The sequence below is a fragment of the Condylura cristata genome, unplaced genomic scaffold (assembly GCF_000260355.1).
Source record: "Condylura cristata isolate star-nosed mole 26May11 unplaced genomic scaffold, ConCri1.0 scaffold00014, whole genome shotgun sequence".
Taxonomy (NCBI): Eukaryota; Metazoa; Chordata; class Mammalia; order Eulipotyphla; family Talpidae; genus Condylura; species Condylura cristata.
The window spans coordinates 51,722,795-51,748,176 of NW_004567115.1; the positions used below are offsets into that span (position 1 = coordinate 51,722,795).

General features: G+C 52.8%; 1 protein-coding gene across 3 annotated transcripts in view; it reads right to left on the reverse strand.

The window, feature by feature from the left end:
* Positions 1-1,638: 1,638 nt before the first annotated feature.
* FBXO16 (F-box protein 16) overlaps positions 1,639-25,382 on the reverse strand; it is a 32,467-nt gene continuing 8,723 nt past the window's right edge. Inside the window, exons 3-8 of one of the 3 annotated variants that reach the window (XM_012724760.1) lie at positions 24,285-24,320; positions 19,978-20,184; positions 16,498-16,662; positions 11,567-11,799; positions 9,194-9,287; positions 1,639-1,990 (exon numbers count right to left, since the gene is read on the reverse strand). In XM_012724760.1, coding sequence (XP_012580214.1) covers positions 1,961-1,990; positions 9,194-9,287; positions 11,567-11,799; positions 16,498-16,662; positions 19,978-20,184; positions 24,285-24,320 — 765 coding nt within the window. In that variant the 3' untranslated portion in view covers positions 1,639-1,960. The other 2 variants (XM_012724758.1, XM_012724761.1) reach the window with 2 other exon arrangements.

Sequence of the window (25,382 nt, forward strand, 5' to 3'; positions counted from 1 at the left end):
GCGGCCCAGGGCTGGGCAGGTTGGCACAGCAGCCGCCGTGACAGGGCCATGGTAATGTTTCTCATCTTCTGAGTTCTAGAACATCGAACCCTCTGTGTCCCTGCTGCTTGCAACCTGCCAAGCCTGGGCTCAGCGGGGGGGACACCACCAGACTCCAAGGCTGAGCCACGAGCCGAGACGTGGATTCCACCGGGCCCTCTCCTGGGCTGCTTGTTCTTAGAGCCCAGCCCCTCGCGGAGGGGGCACAGACGATGCTGGCCTCCACGAGCGCTTCCGGCCTCTGGCATTCCTTACTCGAAAGGGTCCAGGTTTATTCCACAAAGAGCTGGGATGGACTCTGGAGCGGTCGATTCCAACAGTTGCCCACCACGATGTGGCCCTGACGGGCTCCCTGGGACACAGGGGTGGAATCCTGTGCTTCGGGTCACCCCAGACTGCAGTCACCCCTGGCTCCCGGGCGCTGGCCGTGAGGACCTGGCCCCACGTAGAGGGACCCTCCCCACAACCCCCAGGCTGCCTCAGGTGTGCTTTCTAACTCCTGCCTCAGGGTCGGCTTCACCAGGGCGGGGCACACGTGTCAGCTCCACGTTGCAGGTTTGTCACCATGACAACCAAGCCACTGCGCCCTGGGCCACCCTGCCAGCCACCACTGTCAATCACGCCCAGAAGTGTCGATCACACGGTGCAGTATCGGGAGCGCACCCCGTGGCGTGATCGGCATGTTTGTTTTTCTATCAGTCGCTTGACTTAAATAAATTAGCTTCCAGGAATAGCAACTTCTGGGACCTGGAAGCAGTTACATGAGTAGGTGGTTTAGTGTGGAATGCATGACTAACATTTCTGCAGCTAAGTCACATTTTCTGTTTTCCAATAACTCTTGCGAGGCCTTTCACACTGAGTGTCAGACGCAACCCGCCCTTGGAAGCATGTCCAGTCCTCAGGGTGCTGGTGACCCCTCACCTCGCTGCCCCACCCCCACCCCTACCGCTCTGAGGCCGCGTCCCAGGCTCTGGGTTTTGTGCACCAAGCCGGCAGCAACGTGAGGTCACACCCTTGAGGCCAGGACACCTGGAGCCCCGCGGAGCCCCCTCTGGGGTGGTCTCATACCTCCAGGGCCGCGCTGGTGCTGGCTAGGGTCCTCCGTCCACCCCAGCGCCTGTCACCCAACCTAAGGCCGCAGGCATTGTCAACGCGGATGCCGTGCACATGGTTCACGGGACAGTGTAGAACTCTCGGTCACAAGCAGGGACTGAAGCGAAAGTGCCCCACAGAGGACGCACAGGGTGGCTGGCGTCCCACCAGCTCAGTCAAGTCCTCTGGAGGCCACGTCATCTTCGGCTCTGGAGCCTGGATGGAGAGTGGCGAAGCCTGAAGGTCGCTGCAGACGCTGGGCGAGTATCCCCACCGCCACTGCCGTGGCGGGGTGCCCACGGGCTGGCCTGGGAGCCAGGAGACGCGGGCTGGCACGTTTAGAGGGGCGTGGGGGTCGGCGCTTAAGGATGTCTAGGGAGGGAAAAGATGCATTAGCGTGAGCATCATCCTGACGTCAGAGGAAGCTGCTGCACTGAATGTTTCCATGATAGAAAGCAATTTTTATAAAACCGTAGGCTGGATGGGATTTATTAAGTCTTCCCAATTACCCCTCCCTGCCCCGCCTCACGCCCCCATGCAATCTTCACCTTGAGCTATAGTAATTCGTTCCTTAATCTCCACAGTGCTTTCCCAACTGTCATTTTATCTGAACCTCAATAAAAGCCTTTGGGTAGGGAGGGAGATGCTGGCATCGCCATTTTACAAGCTGGACATGAAGCGCAGCGCTTTTAATCCAGCCCGAGTTCACGGGAAACAGCTCCAGTTTGCTCTGAGACTTGTGATTCTCGCCCGTGGGCTGAGGGGTCCCCGGCCCCCGCACACACATCTCCCTGGGGAGGCCAAGGGCAGGCTGACATTCCAGACAGACTCACGGTGAGCACGGATTTCTCCTCGGCAGCTGGCCAGCCGGAGGGGAGAGGGGAGAACGGAGAGAGCAAGAGACAGAAATAACACAGTTGAGCCAGGGGCCGGGAGGGTGATGGGGTCTCCTGACTTCACCCTCACCTTGACCCAGCTTGTGTGAAGAGCGCCCTGGGAAGGTTCTAGACTGCTGTGGCAGGTGCTGGGACATTGCCCTGAGCTCCGCCTCCCAGCCGCCCCCCTGCCTCACCAGACCCCTGCCCCCCCCGGCCCTCCCCCCTCGGCCCTGCCTACTTCTCCAGGCTTCCTGGCAAGTCCCACAGTCAGATCTCTGTGCAGTCAACCGCTCACGGGAACCAGCCCTGATTGCGCACAGTGCGCTGGGTTCCAGGGGGCAGACCTGGGCTCTGAGCGCCCAGAGGCCTCGGGGCTGCCCACAGCCCTTCCTCACGCTTGCTCACCGCTGATTATCCGGGGGAGGGGGAGAGTAGACAGCAGGCTAAAGGTGGGTAGTGAGAAACGGAGCCCCGAAGCGGCCCTTGTGGGAGGCTCTCGGGCGCGCAGAGGAAGCCTCTTCAGGGTTCTGGGCCAGGTAAAAGGTGAGGAACAAACAGGAGCTTCCCTTTGTGCTATTTTGGTAACAGTGAAAATAAAGCAAGAGCTGTTGCAGGAGGAAAAGCCTGGCTCGGGGCACCAGCCCCAGGTGCGGGCGCGCCTCACACCTGCGCAGTTCCCAGCCTGGTCCTGTTTCTGCTCGAGCTGATCCGTCAGCTGCAGCCTTCTTCCCCACAGCCCGGGGTGCCACAGGCCCAGGCAGGCCCCTCCAGCCGCTCCTCTCCTGCCACCAGGCCCCCACCCGCCTCCCGGCTTCCTGGAAATCCTCACCCCTAGGCTGCTGGGCTTCTTGCCTCCGTCAGTTTCGGGGAGGTGGTCCCCCACACCCACCCTTCCTCCGGGGCCCTGAAAACAAGTATGTTTGTAGACCGTCCTCATTTTTTTAAGACTCGAACATCCAAAGGCAAGATTTAAGGGGGAAATGTGGGGACTTCTATTAGGGTACCCCCCAACGGTCCCCAACTAAGCCAGGAGCAGCTGGCGCCCTGCTTCTCATCACTGGACATTTCTTTTATGCCAACCCTGAGCTTCTGTCGGGGGCTTGTTGCGGACCCCTCCTCCCTTTTGCCCCCCAGAGAGACCCCCCCAGCCCGCGGGCACCCCTGGGGCTCCACTCCGCAGGGGGCCCTTGCTGTCCTCTCTCCTCTAGTGCAGCTCTGCTGGGTTGGCTCCGGGGTGCCTCACCCCTGCCGGTCTGGGAGTCTCGGGGACACTTTCAGTACCGGCTGACCTTGAGCAGGTCACGCACCCCCATACTCCAGAATGGGCAGGGTCAAGGGGACGGAGGTGTCAATCAGTTCACGAGTTCACGTGTCTGTGGGAGCGTGGTTGTGACAAACCAGTGCTGGAGAACAGTCTTCAATGGCTGGAATGCATGCTGCCATGACAGCTGAGCCAGACCTCCGGCACGTGAGCTGCTCACGGTCTCTGCTCTCTGAAACACGCTGGTGCAGTTCCCCCCCAGCCCACACAGGACCACCTGCTCTACTGTCCTGCGGGTGGGTCCTGCGGGTGGGCGAGGGAGTTCACCTGGCTTTTCACGCCACGAACGAGCCTCGGTGGCCACCACCTGCGGCCGGGATGGTGCTGATGCAGGGGCGCCCAGGGCTGGGCGCGGGTACCTGGCAGTGGACACCTGAGCATGGTGTGGGCATGTGCACCCGTGCCTAGAAGCGGGGACAAGCGTGAAGGACAACCTGCGTGGTTACAGACAAGGTGAGTTCACAAGACGCCAGGGCGCCCAGAGAAAGCGTCAAGATTCATGGGGTGGGAGGCTCGCTGCCTGCCTTCCAGCACCCGTCCTGGCCCGCGCTGCCTGTGTGCCTGGCTCCCTGGAGAGCAGAAAAGCCTGTAAAATCCCCTGGGGATTTTACTGTCCTGGGTGATCTCCCCAAATCAGCCAGCTTCCCGGCTCCGGCCTGCATGTTCTCACGAAGGGGGATGGCGCCTGGCAAACTGCACATATGGACTTCTTACTGGTCGCACTTCATTCTGATTCTAGAGATATTTGCCTCTCCCCATCTCTACATGCTACGTGATCTGCAGAAATTTTCAAATAACCATGGATACAAACACCCGTCGGATCAACGAACACCTGCTGGATGAGCCCACGGACCACTGAAGAGACCCGATCAGCCAGAGAAGCAGGAGGCTGCGGAAAGCAGCTCCTGAGAACACGGGCAGCGTGCGGGCCCCTTGTCCAGAAACTCCGCCACCAGGGACGGCAGTACCTGCCCGCGGCCCTGAGCTGGGGTTGTAGGCTCTGATTTCCTTGAACCCTCCCAAGTCTGTGATGTGGTTCGGGGCTGCAGGAGTGAACTCTTCCAAGCATGGGAAACCTCTTTGGTCTAATCTACTCTCGGCATTTTAGTACTGTGACTCCCACCCATGGCGTGGTAAGGCCGCATAAGATGTGGATTGTTGTCTTTGCAAACCCTACAATCAGAAGTTTTCCATATAGCCCAAGCCTGGGCTGGGCTGAGTGACGAGGGGTCGTGGGGCGGGGAGAGCTCAGAGCGGGGAGGGGGCTCTGAGGGTGCTGGGAGCGTCCGAGCCGGTAACGTCTCGTCCTGGCATCAGCAAGCACATGGACACTCGGCCTGGGAAGGTCCCGTCCGGGAATTCCACGCAGGCCAGCCCTGCCCACCGGCCTGCCTGCCCCGGAGCCCAAAGGGCCTGGCCATGGGCTGGAGGGTTTGGTCCACGCCTGTGGAGGGGGGTCCCCCCTTCTCCCCACTCAGCCTGCTCTGAGATACAGAGGTGACTGTGAGGGAGGAAAAGTGGACACAGTTTGAAAGAAGCGTGCTGGGCCTATGCAGCGACGTGGGGTGCGCTGCTCTCGGCAGTGGGGGGCTAAGCAACTTTCCCCAGGGCTCTGAGGTTTAATTTTGCAGTTGTGAATTTGGTGCACCATCCAGCTTCCCGAGCAGGTGCCATAAGGTGAGGCTGTGCTCCAACGTGCCAGAATGTTCTAAAGCTTGTCTGTTGGTGATGCTCACCTTCTCATATTTCAAAACGCAATGTCCTAGGGGAGCGGCTTCCAGCGCGGGAGTCTGCACGCTGGACACATTCACACTGGCGCGTTATAAACCCGGCAGTGCAGGGAGCAAACATTTCCCATAACCTATGTAGGTAAGTACTGTTATCTACCTCATAAACGCTGTTCTTCCAGCAGACTGAGTCATGTGTGCGCAAGGTTTCGCGCTTAGCTCTCAGGTAAAAACATGTAGCGGTCGGGGGTGGCAGGGGCCAGCGGTGGAGGGTTGGGGGGCTTTGCGTGGCGGCTGAGGCGGGATGACATGCATTTGCGGAGGTGAGAACCTGCCCTTCTAAAGCACATACAGCGAGTACATCAAGTCCCCTCAGTAAGCCCCGGGGGAGAGCCAGGGAACCTCAGGACGCCTGGCGTGGACAAGCGGCAGCAAGACAGAACAGGAAAACACGGCTCCTTCGGAGGCAGAGAGAGGCCGACTGCAGGGTGGGTCCTCCAGAGAGTTTATTTTGCCCCCAGGAGTCTCACAAGCAGGCTGTTCTCTTGGGCTGCAACCACCACCCCCAACCGTGGTGAGCAGGTGCGGGGCACTCACAGCCCAGACTCGCCAGGTGCCCACCCCCTCGCGCGGGCTGGCGGGGGCACCCGGGGAAGGCGTGCAGCATCCGTAAGGCTGCAGGGAACTCGCAGGGATTGGTCTAGAGTCAGGGTTGGAGAGCAGAGGGGTTCCAGTACGGCCCCCCTCCCGCACCCTTGGGTGTCGAGAAGGAAAGCGGGTGGGGGAGGACCACGTGGGAGAATGCGGGTGTTAGCCTGGCTCTAGAGACCCTGTCGTGCAGACTTATTTTATCCATGGGAAAGTGAACCCGTGAGCAGAGGCTGAGTGCCTTGCTTGGTGGTGGAACCTGGGATTCCTGGTCCTTAAGCCGCTGTGCCTCTCATGGGGTGAGTCAGGGAAACGTTAGCACCTTAAGGGTATGCAGGTTCCTCCCCCACCCCCATTGCCCTAAGGGGGGAGGCACTCTGGGACAAGTCGGTATTTGGAGCTTATCTGAGGGCGGGAGGGCTTAAGAATGGTGAAGAATTTTCCATGTAAATCAATAGGATATTCCCAGAACCAAAAAATAATCCACCAGATCAAGTCTAGTTTTGAATAGTGGGGGAACCTGTATATTCCTTGTCCTTCTGACCCAGAGAGGGGAAAAGAGGCAGAAAACTTGAAGAAGCCCTTAAAATACCAGGACATTAGGGAAGAGTCGTCCTGGAAAGAGGCGAAAGGAGCTTCAGGGCTGGAGTCACGGAGCACAGGGAGAGAAGGTCTCTAGCTCTGGGTCCTGCCTTTCCCTTCCGGCCCTGAACAGCAGCTTTCTGAAGTCTGTGGCCATTTCAGAACCCAGATAGTGAGGGTTTCTTTTCTTTTCTTTTTTTTTATTTAAAGATTTTATTTATTTTTGCACCTAAGAGCTGGGGTACAGGCTGGAGGTGCAGGCAGGGTGGTGAGAGGATTCACCAGAGCCAGAGTGGGGAGCAGAACAGACGGATCCACTGATGAGATAACAGCTGAGGGGAGCAGCGGGAGACAGCAGAGGTCTAATGTGCCCTGGGGGCCCTCCCTGGGGGATCAAACTCAGGCTGCAGGGGCTCACGACAGCTTAGCTTGATAGTCCTCTTGCTCTTCCTCCCCGCTCCAGCCCCCTCCCCTGGCAGAAGCAGAAACCCCAGACCCAGCCCTCCCAGTCCAGAACCCAGGGCAGCCAAGCCCTGGAGGCAAAGTGCAAGCTTCTCCCTGCTGCCCACCCCCTGCTCCCCCACCCCCACCCAGGGAGACCGCTGCCACCGTCCCCTTCTCCCCAGAGAAGCTGCAGGAAGTTTGCTAAGATTTAAGAGTTTTGCTCCGTGTCTACACAAGACGGGAAACATCTTTGAAGTTTAATTCAGATGGTGCCTGGCCACACTGGGGTGTTTCTACTTTTTAATTGCTTTGCTTTGCATGGAATTTTATCTTCACTAAGAGCAGCAGCACTTCTTGGTGTGTCTGTAACTTTAATAAACAGTCTTCAAAGTGGCAAAGCAGTGTGATGGGAGCATGGTTTCCTTTCCACCTGCCCGGACTCACCGGAGGGCCTAAGGGCAGCTCTGCAGGGGAGCCAGGCTCTCCTGTGGGGGGGCTTTGAACACTCAGACCTATAGAGCCCCAGGCGACATCACAGGCTCGCTGCAGGTGTGGTTTGAAGTCAACTCCCTGGAAGGTGCCTGAGAGGAAACAGCTCTTGTGCTTGAGGCCCTGGAGCCACTGGAGGTAAAGGGTGCGGGTGCCCGGTGGAGAGAGGCCGCCTGGTGGGCTCTGTGGCCTTTCCTTCCTCTTCCAGCCGCCCCGGCTGCGGGGGCGGGGGTCTGTCCTTCTGTCCTTACCTTCGGGATTTGTCCCTAAGTCAGGCCTGCCCTCTGTTTCTCTGCTTCCTCCTGAAATCTTCCGAGCTCCACCTGCCTGAACGACTCGAGAACGTCTTACCGGCTGAGCTCCCTTTTCTGAGGTGTCCCCTTCACTCCCTCTTTCCTGCTCATGGCTTGGCAGCACCCATCTGTCTCACCAGGCCCACACCCGCATTTCTGCCGTTGCCAGCCCCGGGCATCACTTCCAAGGTGGCTACTTCCTCTGGGCTCCCGGCTGCCAGGGAGAGCCAAGTGCCACCAGGCAGAGAGGAACCTGGCCACCTGCGGCCTCGGGGCGCCGCAGCCAGGCCGACTGGAGGCCTCCCTACCCAGCCGGAGACCCCAGAGTGCTTTGGGAGAGTTTAATTATGCCGTTATCAAATGCCGAGGCCTCACTGATAACATTTCATATTCACGTGAACACCACAAGTAGATGGCTACAGTCATGTGCTTTGTTTATTAATAGCTTAATTGTCCCATTTGCTCCGATTCCCCTTTCAGATTTAACGAGCACAACTTTTTAAGTTCTTAATTTATAGTGAATAATCTCACTTAAGTGAGCCCAGCGAGCGTGTGACAGATGTTTAATATCAAACGCCGTGGGGGGAGACTTCTGTTTAGCCTTTGATTTGTTGCTGACTTTGACACCGCTCACCACTGGTGGGCGTTCATCAACATCAACTTTCATTGTCCTTTCCGACTCCGTTCTTCCCTGAATCTCTCCTGCTCCCGGCACAGGAGCGGCGGGGAAGCTGGGCAGAAGCAGCCAGAATAGCCTGTGTGATAAGCCTCATAAGGTTATTTTTCTCAATTAATGGTTTTCACTGACAATTTTACTGCACTGCTCCAAGCTCCGCCTTCCCTCAGGCATCTGTACAGATGTGTGATAAGCCTCACGCAATCCAACAAAATTAGCCTCTCAGAATACAAACTACCCTATCTTTAAAAGCTCATCTCTCTCTCTCTCTCTCTCTCTCTCTCTCTCTCTCGCATAACACTTGAAAATACATTTAAACAGAGAGTAACAGGGCTTTCCAGCAGAGCCATAAAAGTGATTTGTGTGTGACCATGTAGTTATTCTCTCCCCAGTGACATCGCTTCATATGAATTTCCCGTGAGTGTGTATCTCAGCTGTGTCCAAACTCTTCCCTGTTAATGTGGACGTCTGATTCCAGCCTTCCTCGCTTCTGCCCTGAACGGACGCCGCTGGGGCACAGAGCCGCGAGCTGGGCATGGCACTGGCGTGCTCTGCCCCCTGGTCGCTGGCTCGGTGGGTAGCCCATCAGCGCCTTCTTAAGCAGGGAAGGCAAAGTTCTTCATTCATTTTTTTCTCAAGTTACTTGAAACACTATTCTACGGAGGCTCCCTGGGGCAGCAGCAGAACTCGGGGAGCTCCGTGAGACCCCCACTCTCCAGAGGACTCCCCGCAGGAGAAAGCCCTCTGAATAACACCCGTGGCGTGGGGCAGTTTTGGAAGCAGGTTCACACACATCAGCTCATCCAGACTGTAAGGGGTGAGACCACGGAGGCTCGGAGAGGGCATCCTTCACACGAGAAGCCCTGGCGCGCACGGTCAGAGACCAGGTATTAAATCACCACTTGATTCTGATTTAAAAAAGCAAATTCAATTTCACAACTGGATTAGAGGCCCAGTGGGTTCCCTGCGCTTCCGGTGGGGAATCTTTGGTAATCAATACTTACCAGAGACTGCGCTTTTCTTAGCTTAGATTTATCCTGCAACTTATTCTTCTTATCGCGCGACTTCTCCGGGGTCATTTCATGTCTTTTCCGTCTTCTGTGAAGTGCAAAACAATGCCAGGATTCAAAAGGAGGACTTTAAAACAGCCGGCTTGTGCAACTATCTGTCCGTTTGATTTCTGAGTTAAACTATGGATTTCCACTAGCTGGAAACCAGTGAAATGTCCATCCGTAGGGATCTACTGGACACACAGAGAACTATGAACGGTAACAAGGAAGGCAAAACACTCCTTAAGTCACTGTGGCGTGACCTCAGGATATACTGTTACACGAAAAAACAGAGGGGATTGCATGCTGTCCTTCATTTCCTCTCACCCGGGACCCCCGGAGCCCTGAAAACACTCTGTACTCTGAATATCCCCAAGTCATCAAGCTACCTGGAATTGTCCTTTCTTTATTAACCAAATAATGTCACCTGAGAAGCCACCCTACAAAAGAAGCTCGTTGGCTACGGGTGTCAACATGTTACACTTATTCACCCTGGGGGTGACCCTGGGGCTAAGCGATCCCTGTCCCTGCCACTTTACAAGGCACAGAGAGGTTGGGGGCTCTCTGGCTCACACAGCTGAGTGTGACAACCTGGATTCGAGCCCGAGCACCAGACTTGCTGCCTTGGCACCGACTTGTTGAAATAAATTCGAAAATGGTGGGCATATTAAAACATTCCCAGAGATTTCACACAGTAGTCCCTTAAGTTCCTGCTTATTCTTTTTTAAAACAAAGATTTTTATTTATTTATGCACACAGAACTGGGGTACAGGCCAGAGGTGCAGGGGCAGTGAGAGGCTTCACCAGAGACAGAGCGGGAGCAGGACAGGCTGACGGACAAAGTCCACTGCTGAGGGGAGCAGCAGGGAGACAGGAGAGGTCTGCTGCACTGTGGCCACTCCCTAGCTGGGGATGGAGCTGCACTGAAGGGCCCTGGCCAGCGCTCCAGGCCGAGGCAGCACCAGGGAGGCCCCTAGCGAACCAGCAGCCACGGGCACATACACACTCGCACGCAGGCGTGTTTCTTACTTCCTCTTCTTCCTACACATGCCTAGCATGCTACAGACACTAACAGCTTGCTCTTTCACTCAGCAGTGTGTCCTGAAATTAAGTTCCTTTCCGGTCCCTTTCCTCCTCAGTTCACAGAGCTCTCCCCTGTTTATTCTCAGAGCTGCCTTGTCCTCTGCAGTGGAAGCAGACCCCACAGAGTTTATTCAACAGACACACTCCTATTTATGAGCAAGTAAACTGTTCCCAATATGTCAAAATCACCAACAGTGGTGCGGCAGATGTCCTTGTGCGGATGTGTCCCTGGTGTTTCCAGGGGGACGCTGGGTCAGAACGGAAATCCGTCATGTGCTGCATCTCCCCAGCAGTGCGTGAGGACACCTGTTCGCCTGTACCTTCCTTCACCAGCAGAACATACTGTCCAACCAAATTTCCTTGCCAGCTACACTACTGAGAAGTGGCATCTCTTTAACTTTGTGCCAGAAGCCATCGTGAGGTTTATTACAGGGAAGGGAAGGAGAAGACAACCCGGTGGGTATGTGCTGGGGGGCAGAGCTGGAGGTGGGTATTCCCCTGGGGGGTCCTTTTTGAACGCTGTGGTTAGCTTTAACTTCAGAACCATGTCGCATACCCACACGGAAGGAGATGTTACAAAACCGAACCAAGCAACATCTGAACCCAGCGTGATGCCTACACGTAACCTCGTCCCGAACACCGAAGGAACCGCAGACAAGCACTGAACCCTAGCGAGCAGATTGCTCCCACGGGGCTGTGGGCTAGTGATCCTGGATGTTCCCCTCTCCGCTCCCCTCTCCTTGGATCCTTTGCTCCCTCCGGCGCTTTCCAGTCACTGTCAGAATTGATAAGCAAGTGTATACTCTACACATGGCTAACCTGTAGATGGAATTCAGTTTTTACGCAAAATGCGGTGCATCTAGAACATGCAGTGCACAAATACGTGTTTATGTGATACGTAATACATGCTCTACAATCAATGCGAGAATCAAGTTTCACCGTCAGAGGAGGGGAAGACAAATATGGAGAGGGAAAAGTGAGGAGGGAGCCCCCTGGTGCGGCGCTGGGATCAGGCATCCACACACTAAACGGGGCTGTCCTGTCACGTCACCGCAGCCACAGCTCAACAACCCTCGAGGAGCAGGACTCATTTCCCAGTAATGGCTCGTTTACTTTTCAATTACTTTCCCATGTATTGGAAAGCACTTGAGTCTCTGCGGAAGCACCATCTTCATCTCTTCATATACTGAAGGGCCAGGAAACTGTTTCTAAAAGCAAAGGAAGGGCAAGGCCACCAGCGCTTACCCTTGCCAGGCTTGGTCCAGCGGTGCACAGTTGTCCAGGTAATTGAAGCGAATGATGTCCGTTGGATGCTTGTCCGAGGACCGCCAGGGTGGAAGCTCTTTCTCCCCTGGGTGATTCTTCTTTCTTAGAGAGGAAAGGGACCGGAAAAGCCATGAAGGGCTCTGCTTTTCTTCCAGAGAGGTGCTTGTCACTGGTTGAATATCAGCAACCACAAACCCGTCATTGGGAGGCGTCTAGAAGAAAATCAAACATTTGTGTTCTCAAAACAATACAGCAACGGCAACGAAGGACATCATCATACCCCTGGGGGAGATAAATATGGATAAGGTGGCAGTGGTCACCACCCAGCTGGACTGGCTAGGTGCCAGCTCTGTCTCGGGAAGTCTCTAGGCACTAGCTTATCTAACATCTAGGACAGCGTGGTGCTGTACAGCAGAGGAAACTGAGGCTGCAGTAAACCCACTGACTTGTCTACTGCTACATAAGGAAGACACAGTCATGGACCTCCTGGTGGCACAGGGGTTAGTCTCAGCTCTGGAGCAAGAGGCAGCCACTGCAGCATGAGTTCGACCCCCAGCCGGGGAGTTAGCCCACATGGCACAGCAGACCTCAATTGTCTCCCCAGGGCTGCTCCCCTCAGCAGTGCATTTCAGTGGAGCCACCTGCTCTACTCCCCACTCTGTGTCTGCTGAATCTGTTACAGGCAGGCCAACATGAATTGTGTTGCCTGTCTGTGGGTCCTCACCGCGCACTTACGATCCAGCTGCACTGCAGACACACACAAAAGGTCAGTGATGGGTTTATTTACAAGGGGAGAAGAAAGGCACGTTAACTAGAGCGTCCGACCAGCTCCGCTGACCTGGAACCCCAGAAGCACTCCGAAAGCTAACGAAGAGCCAAGCGACCAGCTGCCACCACGAGGCCCAGAGGGACCCTCAGCCCGACATGTCCGTTTTATATCCAAAACCCAAACGGCGGCTTCACTGCGCCCGGCCCTAGCAGCCCTCCCTGCGGTGACGCTGGGATTCATAGTTCCAGTGTCTGCAGTCAGGTGGAGTCCACGAAACCTGTGTCTGTAGAGTTGGCTCAGGACAGCCTTTCCCCCTAAGAAATCCTCTCCCCCACACCCCCTCACACCTGTGGCCTGTACCCCAGCCCTTGTAGGCATAAATAAATAAATTAATGCAAATGCTTTCCAATACATGCAAAAAGGTTTATTCATTTATGCCTCCAAGAGCTGGGGTACAGGCCAGCAGTGCAGGGGGGTGAAACAGTTCACCAGAGACAGAGTGGGGAGCAGAACAGCAGCCTGACCAAATACATGCTGAGGGGAGCAGAGGAGAGACAGGAGAGGTCTGCTGTGCCACGTGGGTCAGCTTCCTGGCTGGGGATCGAACTTGTGCTGCAGTGCTTCGTAGTGCTAAGACTTAGCCTCTTGTGCCACCAGGAAGGGCCCAAGTAAAATAAATTTTAAAAAAAATTAAGAAAGACACAGTCTGAACTGGATCCCAATGGCCTTTTGTACCTATAGCTGTGTAGCTTTTACACAGCAGCAGTTCATTTATTCATCATCTGTAAACGATTCCTCATTTAGCCAATATTCATCATTTGTAAATTACTCATCACTTTCTCATACAGATTCATTAAGAAGTCCTCTGCCTCTGATCACCTGGGACCCATGGAGACAACTTCAAGTTCTAGAGAAGAGAATATACATTTTATCAGCTCTCATCCCTCAGTGCCTCCCAAATACTGTTGCTTTAGTTCTCCTGAATTGAAAATCTATTTTGTGTGTGTTAAATTCGTAAGGTTTTTATGTGGGTGTAGCCCGAGGGAAGTGGAATTGGTATGTTGAGAAGCCATTAAAGGCTTAATTCTTATTCTTTAAGGGATTAGGGAAGCTTTGCCTAGTAAATTGGTTCACTTGAATTGTTCATGAAAATCAAGACATCCCCAGTCCCTCCAAGCTGATGGCTGAGTGTCTTAGCTTTGTTTCAAACGCTCTTTGGAGGTTCCCAGAGAGAACCGCCCTAGTACTCAAGGCGGCAGTTACTTGTTACCTGGGCACCAGGGAGGCTCTGGAGAGCAAGTGTGGGGTGACCGTACTCACAGCACCTAGAACCCAACCATGTTTGACAAATATTCCCTCACGCAGTGCAATACCGCGAGCTAGTCTGCAAGACTCTCCAGGGGACACGTCATGCTCCTGTCACCCGTAGCTTGTTGCTGGGCTGGTGGTCAATGTTTTGTGCATCTCTTTTAGAGATTTCATTTCTCTGAATTCTCACTTACTTGTTTTCGCTTGAAAACTGTCTGAATAATGCTACTAGAATAAAAAGTAAATAATAAAAATATCTTCTGAGGGTAAAATCAGGCATAAATGCTAGTAATAAAACATTAATCCTACATAATACAAAATGTGTGATACTTTAACAAAACTGGTAGTGAAAAATGTGATAATTTTTCTGCATTAAGTAAAATTTTTGTTTACCTTTTTTTTTTTTTAAGATTTGCTGGTGTTGGTGTTGTTTTTAAAAGATGTTTGCAGTGTTTCCGCACAACCCTGCCTCTGCAGTTCCCTGGCAGGCGCTCCCCTTCCTCTCCAGGCCAGCCAGCCCTGTCTTCTCCCTTTCTCAGTCAAGCTAGACACTTACCTGTGTTCCTAACCTTGTCAAAGTGTTGCTCTGGTCTGGGCTTTCTCTACTGCTTGCCTAATTTCACTGATCTCAGCTCCTATTTCTCCCTTCTTCCTACTCTGGTTTGATTTACTCTTCCTTTTCTAGGCGAAGTCTTCGAAATCATGAGGATTTTTTGGGGGGGGAGAGGGTAGTGGAATCTTAGAGAGTTACAAGGTCCTGTACAGGACTCCCATTTTAAGGCCAGAGAGTCTAGAATTTACCGCTGTCACCTGCTCACACCTGTTTTCCGATGCGGCACAAGCGTTGGGGGAGAGACAGCGACGGTGTGTGAGAGGCAGAAGCGGGGCAGGGCAGCAGGTGTCCTCCAGGTGTGGTGTGGACAGCTGACATTGGTTCACCTCGCTCAGATGACTTCCTTCACCTTCGTCCTTCTGACTTAGGTCTAGTTCTTCAACCCAGAAAATTGAAGTCTACGGGTTGATTTTATTTACCTCTTTTTTTCTGGTTTCAGTCTATTTAACAGAAAACTAAAGTTTGACACAAAGTATTCCCTACTGAAGTTTAATATTCAGCAAAGACATGGGACTTTTCTTATACTAGAACTATTCATTATTTAAAAAAAATTTTTTTTTAATTTATTCGTACAGAACAGGGGTACAGGCCAGAGATGTGGAGGGTGAGAGGAGGATTCACCAGGGACAGAGTGGGGAGCAGAACAGGCAGATGGACAAAGCACACTGCTGAGGGGGCAGCGGGCAGTCAGGAGAGGTCTGCCGCGCCCTGTGGTCACCTCCGGGGCAGGCGGGAATCGACTCATGCGGAAGTGGCTTTAGCTTCTCAGTGCTGTGCTTTAACCCGCTGCGCCACCAGGGAGGGCCACTATTCATTATTTTTAATAGAGTTATGTATGAATATTTTGTGGAAGATGAATTATTAGTGGAGGCAAAACATTAATCTCCGTTAGATACGTGTAATATATATAATCCTCAAAACTTCCTTTCATTTCTCCAAGTTAATCCCTTCCCACTCTTCAGGCCCCAGAACAGCTCAGGCTACAGCCATCTCCCTGCCTCCAAAAGTCAAAAAAAAAGTAAAGCCTCGAGAATAAAAAGCCCGAGCTGTGGTGATTTTTAAAGCCACCTCTGAGGTTTACCATTTCATTGTCAAGGAAATCCACACACAGTACACCAAGAGCTGAAATCAGACAGGCCAGTTTTATCCCTGCAGTTGTAACAATATTAATTATGCATAGTTTATTGCTATATTAAATGTAGATGACTTGTACTTTAAGACAATAAAAGCTAAGTCTAAACGAGCGAGTCAGGAGCTGCTATTTATATTTAAAAAGGATTTTCAATTTTACAAGGATTCACTGCAGCTTTTTCATAGAATATGATCCCCCTGTGGTTTTAAAAATCATCTAAACATTTAATTTACACATAATTTTTCAGGAACTCATCTTTCGTACAAAATGCTATACAATTCTGCATGTGTCGCACTGAAAGAAATAGCTCATAAAAATTTCCCTTCAGTTACCTAATTAACTGACTATGAGAATGCACATTGTATATAATGCCTAAAAAGTCACTGGAAAAATGATCCCTGAATTATTCACTTTTTATGATGACAGAGAAATGCTTTCTTTAGCTTAGTTCCTAACTTAAAAAGAACTTTCCCGTGTCCATATGCCTGTCCATTTGACTTCTTGGACAACTTTTCTTGATAAATGATCCAAAAACGAATTTCAGCTCCCCTGGCAGAATTACAGAAAATGTGAACGAGTAACATAAACTTGGGTGACCCCTAGATAATCAGCGCAAACTGCTGTCAGCCACAGTCCTGGGGTTAGAATGTCAGCTACTGGGCCTCCCTGGCGGCAAGGGGTTAAGTCTCAGCACTATCACTGCCATGGCCTGAGTTCAATCCCCAGCCAGGCAGTGACCCACATGGCACAACAGACTTCTCTTGTCCTGTCCACTTCTCCCCTCAGAAGTATATTTCGGTCAATCTGTTCTGCTCCCCACTCCGTATCTGGTGAGTCCCTTCACCCCCTGCACCTCTCTTCTACACAAAAATTAAAAAAAAATTGCTGGCTGGGAGTTGCGGTACAGAAATGCAGGCTCTGGACAGAGCTTCTCCGTCCTGTGGTTGGGGTGTCCGGTGAGGCACAAACATGGCCAGCGGCAGTGGATACGTCCTTAGAGAAGACGTTTTTGTTCTAGTCGATGCCCTTTGAACTACTTGCCCAGCTTTGAGTTGCCCGTGTGGTCTGAGGCCTGGAAAGGGCCTTACCTTGGGCTTGGTGACGTGCAGTTCTTTCACCATCCGAATATAGTGCTTCTTCCATACGCCCTGCTCAAAGGGGGTCGGAGAGAAGTTGATGTACCAGCTAAAGCGCAGACACTTCACCATCCACAGCTGGTCCAGCTCGGCCAAGTTCTTCCAGTGCCAGCTCACCTGGAGAGAGCAGGGACAACGGGAACTACTTGGGTGCGAGCCCACTTTCTCAGGTGTGGGCCGCCGAGAGAACTTTTCCTCTTCCTCCAAACCACAGCTTGGACTGCTACCTCTTCCCTGAAGTGCTTCCTGCCGGAGGATTTCCCTTCAGTTATGTTCATGTCGATTCAGCCTTAGAATCAGAGTCAACTAGGGCCCTCCCTGGTGGCGCTGTGGGTTAAAGCGCAGCACTGAGAAGCTGGCTGCAGCCACTGCAGCACGAGTTCAGTCCCTGGCCAGGGAGTGACCCACGGGCACGGCAGACTCTGCCGACCCGCCCGCTGCTCCCCTCAGCAGTGGGTTTCATTCAATCTGCCTGTTCTGCTCCCCACTCTGTCTCTGTGAGTCTTCTCATCCCCCACCTCTGGCCTGTTCTTGAATGCATAAATAAATACATCTTTAAAGAGGAAAAACAGAATCACCTCGTATTTCTTGAGTACTTATTAGCCAACCTGACAGCAGTCTATAACTACTCCCATGCACAGAGGCAGAGGGTGTCCAGCTGGTAAAGGCCCTGCAGCTTATCTGCAGCTGACTGGGGCTATAGGAACTCAGTTCTGTGTGACGTTTATCCTTGCTAAGCTTCCACTCCCCTCCACGCTTATGATTTAATTCCATGTATGTTTTTTTTTAAAGATTTTATTTACTTATGCACACAGAACTGGGGTGTAAGCCAGTGGTACAGGGGCAGAGAGAGGCTTCACCAGAGACAGAGTGGGGAGCAGGACAGGCAGATGGACTGAAGTCCACTGCTGAGGGGAGCAGCAGATGGGTCAGGAGAGGTCTGCTGCGCCCTGTGGGTCACCTCTGGGGCCGGGATCGAACTCGCACAGAAGCAGCTGTGGTTAGCTTGCAGTGCTGCGTCCCAACCCGTTGCCCCACCAGGGAGGGCCCTAATTCCATTTAAGTTTTTTTTTTTTTTAAGATTTATTTATTTATTCATACAGAACTGGGGTACAGGCCAGAGGCTCAGGGGCGGTGAGAGGCTTCACCAGAGACAGAGTGGGGAGCAGAACAGGCAGATCTACGAAGTACACTGCTGAGGGGAGCAGCGGGCGGGTCAGGAGAGGTCTGGCTCGCCATGTGGTCTCCTCCGGGGCAGGCGGCAGGCGGGAATCGAACTCATGCGGAAGTGGCTTCAGATTCTCAGTGCTGTGCTTTAACCCGCTGCGCCACCAGGGAGGGCCTAATTCCATTTAAGTTTTAAACAGAACTTAGCACTGACACTACATGCTGTGTCCCATGGGGCCTCTCGGATCCCGCAGCTCGGCTCAGCCCTGTCCACAGCACCGGGTCACGTCAGCTCAGGCGGAGGTGAACTGCTGCGGACAGCCGCCCTGGCGGCAATTCACTGCAGCTTTCCTATAAGCCTTACTGGAAACGAGGGTCAAGTTTCTACAGCGAGCTGTGCCCATGCATCCTGGGGCTTAGCTTTAAGGGTGGCAAAGATGGCATCTAACCTGCAAACCCAAATATCCCCCAGGGGAAAATGCACCTCGGTCTCCATTAATTCGTTGGTCACATCTGAAGGTCACAGAAATAAGCAGAGCACTAGGAAGGCGTTGCTCTGTCCTCCCTCCTTCCAGGGCAGTGTGTGAGGTGAGGAAGCGAGAGAAGGGAGGGGGGCGGGGTGTGTGTGGGGGAGGTGCGGGAGGGTGGGAGTTCTGTCAGAGGCTGGCAGGAGGGAAAAGGCCAGAGATCTGCTGGGAGGCTGCCAGCAGCGTGGGCCGTCACCCCAACAAGGTCTCCTAACAAGGAGAATTCCGCGAGAGCTGAGGTTCTGGAGGGAGGGTGAGAAGCTTCTCAATTCTTACTCTTTCCTTAGACTTCATTTAGACCTGGGCAACTGTTTTGCTTTAAGGAGCGAGAAGAAGCTTTCTTAACCAGCTCCATCTTTTTACAAAAGCTCACTGTCACTTTGGGACAATGACATTCTGATCCGGCTGCAAACAGCCACCTGTGTCTTCATAACTGTCAGTCCTGGGAGTAAATATAAAACTGACTGTCGCAAGGTGGCATGAGCGGTCAGGTGACTTATTTCAAATACCATCTGCCTGGAACGCTAACTCCACAGCTGCTCATTGTGGAAGACTTGGCCAATTCATTTCTTCACTTTATTTTAACACAAGCACCTCTGTTCTCCTAAGACATGTTCTCTAGTGACTGTACAATACTTTATCATAGGGCTCCGACATTGAGTATTTAGGGCTCTATGCTCCTAGAATTACTTTGTTTTGGAGTAGAACATACCAATACAGTCATTTCAGACTCAACAAACTCAATGAAAAGACAATAAAATGTCTGCCCACTTTATATCAGTTAATTTATATTAAAAAAAAAAAAACCACTTCGCACACCGTGGAATTTCTCGTCGAAACAGAAGCAGCTCTTTCCCAGGCCTGTGCCCAGCTGGGCTCTTTGAGTCTCCTGCTCTTTTGTACTTATCCCCTTAGTACCTTATTTTAAACGTTTCTATTTATGGATGACCTAAAAATGTACAGTAGGACTGTTTTATTATGGTGCAATATAAGACTACCCTGCCGAGGTTACCAGAGAGGGGTGGGGGACAGTGGGGAGGAACCCAGTGGCCTAGAGCGGGGGCTGTGGGTGCATGGCGGTGGGTAGGGCAAGGGACATCCCCAGAGGGGTGACCCCTGGCTTCTAGGTCTCACGTGTCGTCAGCCAACCACTAACAAAGCGATACCAAGAAACTGAGGAAAGAACAGATGAAGTCCGAGAGCATAAAGGCACACGTGTCCAATTGATTCTTTAGATTTGGTTTGATGAGGATAAGTCTTTGTCAGTAAAACCTACAGGAATGCGGGCCCTCCCTGGGGGCACGACAGGTTAAAGCACCACACTGTGAAGCTCTCAGCAGTCCCTGCAGCACGAGTTCGATCCCCGGCCAGGGAGTGGCCCACAGACCTCTCCAGGCCAGCCCGCTGCTCCCCTCAGCAGTGGCCTTCAGCAGATCTGCCTGTTCTGCTCCCCACTCTGGTGAATCCTCTCACCCCCCCACACCTCTGGCCTGTACCCCATTTCTGTAAGCATAAATAAGTCTTAAAAAAAAAAAAAGAGGTGACTCCGCTGATGCAGCTCCTCTTACAAGTGTCCTTGCCCCTCAACGAGCCCACACGTTTGGACACTAACGGCGTCTCGTGCGTCCCCATGAGACGCAAAGGAGAGCGCGCGCCCCCCACTCCGGACTCTGTCTTGGTCTCGCTATGCACGTGTCCCCAAGCACCCCAGGGCCCCGCACCGCTTCCCGGCCTTTACCTGTGCGCACCGACACAGACTTCGGGGGTCCAGGAAAGAAAAGATGTGCAGGGATAACACCCTGGGGAGCTTGGTGGTGAAATCCAGAGCCTCCGCGGGCAGGCGCGCCTGCAGCTCCTGGCGGCAGAACTTCTGCTGGGACACGGAGCAGCGCGCCAGCAGGCCGGCCAGCACCCGCCTCCGCTGGGCGTCTGTCCACCTGTCGAACTGGAGAACAACACCGCGCAGCGCGGGGTTAGTCAGGCGCCGGACCCGCGAGGGCTGGAGGCCGCCGGAGACCCGCGAGGGCCCGGAGACCCGCGAGGGTGGGGAGGCCGCCCGGAGACCCGCGAGGGCCCGGGGACCGGCGAGGGCGGCGCGAGGCTCCGCGTAGGGGCGTTCCTTGCCGTGTTAGTGGGACCCGGTGCGCCCTGCCTGCGCATGCCCACAGCGGCAGGTGTCCGTCCCCGCAGGACCTGGGCGAGCCCACGGAAGTGCTCCTGTCCTCTGGACGTGCGGTCATGGAGGGACGGTCAGCTGGGGCTGGCCACACCGACCCACCAAGGAGAGATGGACTGGTCAAGGTCAGCCTGGTCAAGGTCAACCTCCAGAGAAGGCGCCTGGCCAGACCCTGCTCCCACTCTCACTGTGTTCGCTCGCTGGGGCTGCAACCTCAGACCAGAAACTCTGGAGGAGACCCACGTTCTGGTCACTTCCCCACGGCCCCCCGAGGTACCCCTCCACCGAGATCAGTGACTGATCAAAGGTGACAAGGGAGGCGGAGGGAGCGAGCACCCTCCTCCTCTACAGAGTCTGAATCTCGCATTTCTTCCTTAGTCCATGGGAGAAGAGAACATTGGGATGCTTGGCTACTTTGCATTTTGCACACTATTGCATTTCACATGTATTTATTACAGATCTCATCACCAGTAATCAGAATTGTATAATGAGCTTGAGTTGTCATCATAAAATACGCTGAGTATATAGAATGGCGTGTGAAGCAAAAAGCCTTTTGTTACACGGCTTAATGACAAGTCACCTTCCCTGTAGTCCGACGATGTATTTTGGAAATGAATACAAATCATTCTTGATGAAAACTGGTGTTAAAAGTCTTGTCAATCGCCTGTGAATCAAGGGAGGAAACCCCTAAAATAAAATCTTAAAAAACCGTGTCAACGTACAGATACACGAACAGAGTACTCGGGGTGGCGTGCCTCCTGGTTTCTGCTGTTCCCGTTTTGCACAACTCCTCTCTCCACCTCGCCAGACAGGCGTCTTTCCTGGTGGCGGGGATGTTAGATGTGCACAGAGCAGGCAGCGCTGAATGGCCACGGGTGTGGGGGGGGAGAGGACGGAGTCCAGGGGCTGCGGTGATGTATAAAATGAAGAGCCGGCTTTGGGGGTGGAGGGATGAGGAAATGCGAGGCCTGTGGGGTGTTGGGTGGTTGGAAGTTGGGGTTTGACTGTAATCACCTCTACAGTCATTCAGGGAAATGAAGGAGGGAGATCTGAGAAGCACTATCAAACATTTGAACTGGATTCCCTGTGATCTTTCTTTCTTTCTTTTTTAGGTTAAAAAAAAAACCCCACAAAATAGTTATTCACTTCAGAGGCCTGAACCCACAGATGGAAGCAGCAGAAAGGCAAAAGCAAACACAGCTAACACATGCAAATTCCCGTTCACAAAGGTCACAAGTGCAGGTATGTGAATTAGAAGTGTGAGCTGAGGTTACAGCCAACTTTTTTAAAATGAAGAAATGGAAAATATGAGACTATGAAGAGAAAATCTACATATTTAAAAATTAAGTCCTGCTTACACAGACATATGACAGCTTCAGGGGTCAAGTGAAGAGCAGTAAGCGTCCAGAAATAAGTCCTGGTCACAGGGAAAGGGCATTTTACATTTCCCTGCAAACACACCGACTACTAGGATACAAGACCTAGCAGGTACTTAGGGGAAAATCACAAGGTCCCCGAAGCCAGTTTACTTCCTGAACTGAACAAGCGCGTGACAATGGAAAGTGCACCTGCCAGTAGTGAACTTCTCCAGAAACAGAGCACACCAGGAAAGCTTCCAACTGTGCTTTTCTTTGAGAGAAATAAAAAATTGAGATTCATTTGCAAATTACTGTTGGGTCGGCTCTGTTTCTGTAGAAAGTGAGCAATGCCGGGACCCAGGAGGACAAAGGCTGCACAAAAAAGCTCATGAGGTAGTGTCACTGCCAGGAGCCAGAGCAGTGCAGACCGCCTCGCAGCACGGGCCAGCTAAGGTGCAGTGACACAGAAACACGGCACGGACAGTGTGCGGCCACGGACTGACCGGGGCGTGGGAAGGTCCCCGCAGAGTCCACTGCCCACATCCTGGCGTGTCCACGACTCTAGAAATCCGTCACTAAATCTCAGCTCCACCAGCAACTTCAATTTCCTCACTGTACGCTAAAGATAATTAGAGCTACATGGTAGTTTGTGAGGACTAAATAAAGCAGGTAGGCAATTCCTATTAGAGTGTGTGACTCTTGTAGATGTGGCAGCTCTTATAAAATACACGGATGTGAAAAATAATGTGGACAAATCAATGTAAGAAGAACATATATGCAAACAATTACATTAAACAGTATAAAATAATCATGCTTGTTCATTGACAAGGATGAGAAGTGCATTTAGCATGACTCAGGTTATCTCATCTATTTTCACTGATGCCCAGAGGAAAAGAGTGGTCTCAAGATTGAAGACTGAGTGATTTAAAATGCATATAAAAGAGCATTAGGATTATTAAATGCTAAGAATCTATAAAAAGCAAATAGTAAAACATTTTCTTCTAGAGATGGGAAGATAATTACATTGGCTTCTCATTTGTTTCTCCATTACAATGGTCAAAGGTAATTTATACTTGGGTTTGGTAGGTGTTCTTGGCCTCCAGGGATTTTCCCTTCTAATTGTGTTTGTTTAGGGTTAATAGAAGTGAATTTGCATTTCTTGACCTCCTACTGAAGGAAGGTGGGTAGATGACTCAGAGGACAACTTCACAGTTGGGAAATCCCTTTGGAACGGAAAAGGTGCTAGGAATAATCCAAAGAGTAAATAATCCTTGGAGGAATTATCTGTGCAAGAATTTGATACTCTCCCACATCTCCTGGATCAACACCCATTTCACAGTAGCTGGGGGTCCAGTGTGTGAGAGGGGGAGTGTGATCCTTCTATCAAGGTATTAGTTCTTATTTTATAGGCTAGACTCAGCGATATCACAACATAATATGATTATATGTTATAATCATTTTATAATGCTTCATTATAAGGATTTCTTGACCCAACTTGATGGTAAGAATCCACATAGTGGCACTGTATCATATATGACCTTTTGTGACCCACTTACTTCACTTAGCATTGTGTCTTCAAATTCTACAACATGTTTCAGAATTTCCCTCCTTTTGGGGACTGCATAATATTCCATGATATGAGCACACCCCCACTTTGTTTATTCACTCATTCAGACATGCTATGAACCTTCACGTGCAAGCTCTGCACCTGCAATTTTTCAATTCTCTTGGGGTGGGAGAGACTCGGTGAGACCATAGGGAGATCTGAACAGGAATAAACAATGCCCAGAGGATATTCAGGTCATGAGCCTTGGATGACCAATGACCACTGGGATGCTGTGAGGAAAGTGTGAGAAAGTCTTCATTTGCAGGAAGGACAGTTCCTTAGGTAAAAGCATGAGGCTGTTAGTGGCTTCCTCTGGAATTCTCCGTAGGAAGGTGGGTGTGGATGCTAAGCAGCACCCTGGTCACTAAGCTGCTGTCTCTAGAACAAGCCCACCTTTCTGTGCTCTGCTTTGCCGGCACAGGAGGCTGGGACCCCACAAACCCTGTTAAAAGCTCCAGTGGGGTGGAGGCGCTGGAGAGGCTGGGAGGGAGGCGACCTGGCTCTTTCTGTCTCCATGCTGGGCAGGGCAGGGACATCTTAGCTCTTCAGCAGCAGGGGAGCCAGTGTCTTCCACAGTCCCAGAGCCAGCACACTGGGCTGGGTCAGAATCAGCCTGCTGTGATGCCCTCCATGTAATTCTTGGGGCTCCAGCTCCCCGCCTTCCTGAGCTCTGAGCCCGTAAGTCTGTGGGTAAGCCTGGCAGCAGCCTGCAGTTCTGTGCGCCTCAGCCTTCCCTCAGCCTCCCCTGTGTTTCCCTCCCTTCGTCCTCCCGCATCCAGCCCACTTCTGCGTTCTGTGCGCTGCGCTAACTGGGAGGCACCTCATGGGACAGACACCCGCGGCCAGCCTGACTCAGCCCTGGGCTGTGACAACACATGCGTGCAGCAGGCATCCCTAACGCTTACCCACTTTGCTAGCAGGGCTCTTCTTTCTTCAAATACCTGCAGGAAACAAAGGAGAAAGAATTCATATTTCATGGCTCAAAATCCCTCAGACACTGAAAGGAGATTTAAAAACTGACCAAGAAAAATAGGAAAGTGGAGGTTCTCCTCCCTGCCCCCCAGTATTTCAACACCCACAGTCTGAGGACTGAGGTTTACGCCCGGGCAGCTGTGGCCATGCTTCAGACCCACGCGTGCCGGTGGCCACGTCGGTGGGCGCGAGTCCTCGGGGTGCGTTGGAGCAGAGATGGCACATGCGACCGCTGAACTTACGCTCCGTGGTGACCAGCCCCGGTTTGCTGTCACTTGCTATTCAGGACCGAAACTCAGGCGCCTTCCTGTCCCCTCGTCCGCAAAGCCGCGCCCGAGGGCGGGGGTGGAAACGAAGTCCCGCGGTGTGTGCTCGTCACCCGGTGGGCAGGGGGTTTCCGAGCGCGCACCACGCGTGGATTTGACAGGGAAGCCTAACGTGGGCGCGTCTGGCGGAGGGCGCTCTGGGGGGAGGCCGGGAGCTCGGAGCAGCGGCCAGCGTCTCCTCGCCCACGCACCCTCTGTCAGCTTCCAGAATCAGCGCGCTTCGAGTCTGGAGTCTCGGCTGCGCGTCCTCGGCAAGCGCTCCCCGGCCCTGTCCTTCCCTTTCTACAGAGAATGTGGAGCTGATCGCACAGATAATGAAGCTTCCTTCCTCTTAGAGTCGCAGGTTCTAGTTTCAAAGGGCGTAGACAAGGGATTCAAAGAATTGGTTCAACAACAACCTCAAGGCCAGAGAAATACGGGTTTTGTTCCTAACCAGCTTCTTTGCACGTTAGAAAAGATGAATAGGGCCCTCCCTGGAGGAGCACCGGGTTAAGCACAGCACGGCAAAGCTGGTCTAGGTGGCCTCTGTGTGGTGCGAGTTCGAGACCCACCCCAGAGGGGACCCACAGGGCTCCGCAGACCTCTCCTGACCTGCCCGCTGCTCCCCTCGGCAGTGTGCTTCATCATTCGGCCTGTTCTGCTCCCCACTCTGTCTCTGGTGAATCCTCTCACTGCCCCTGCACCTCTGGCCTGCACCCCAGTTCT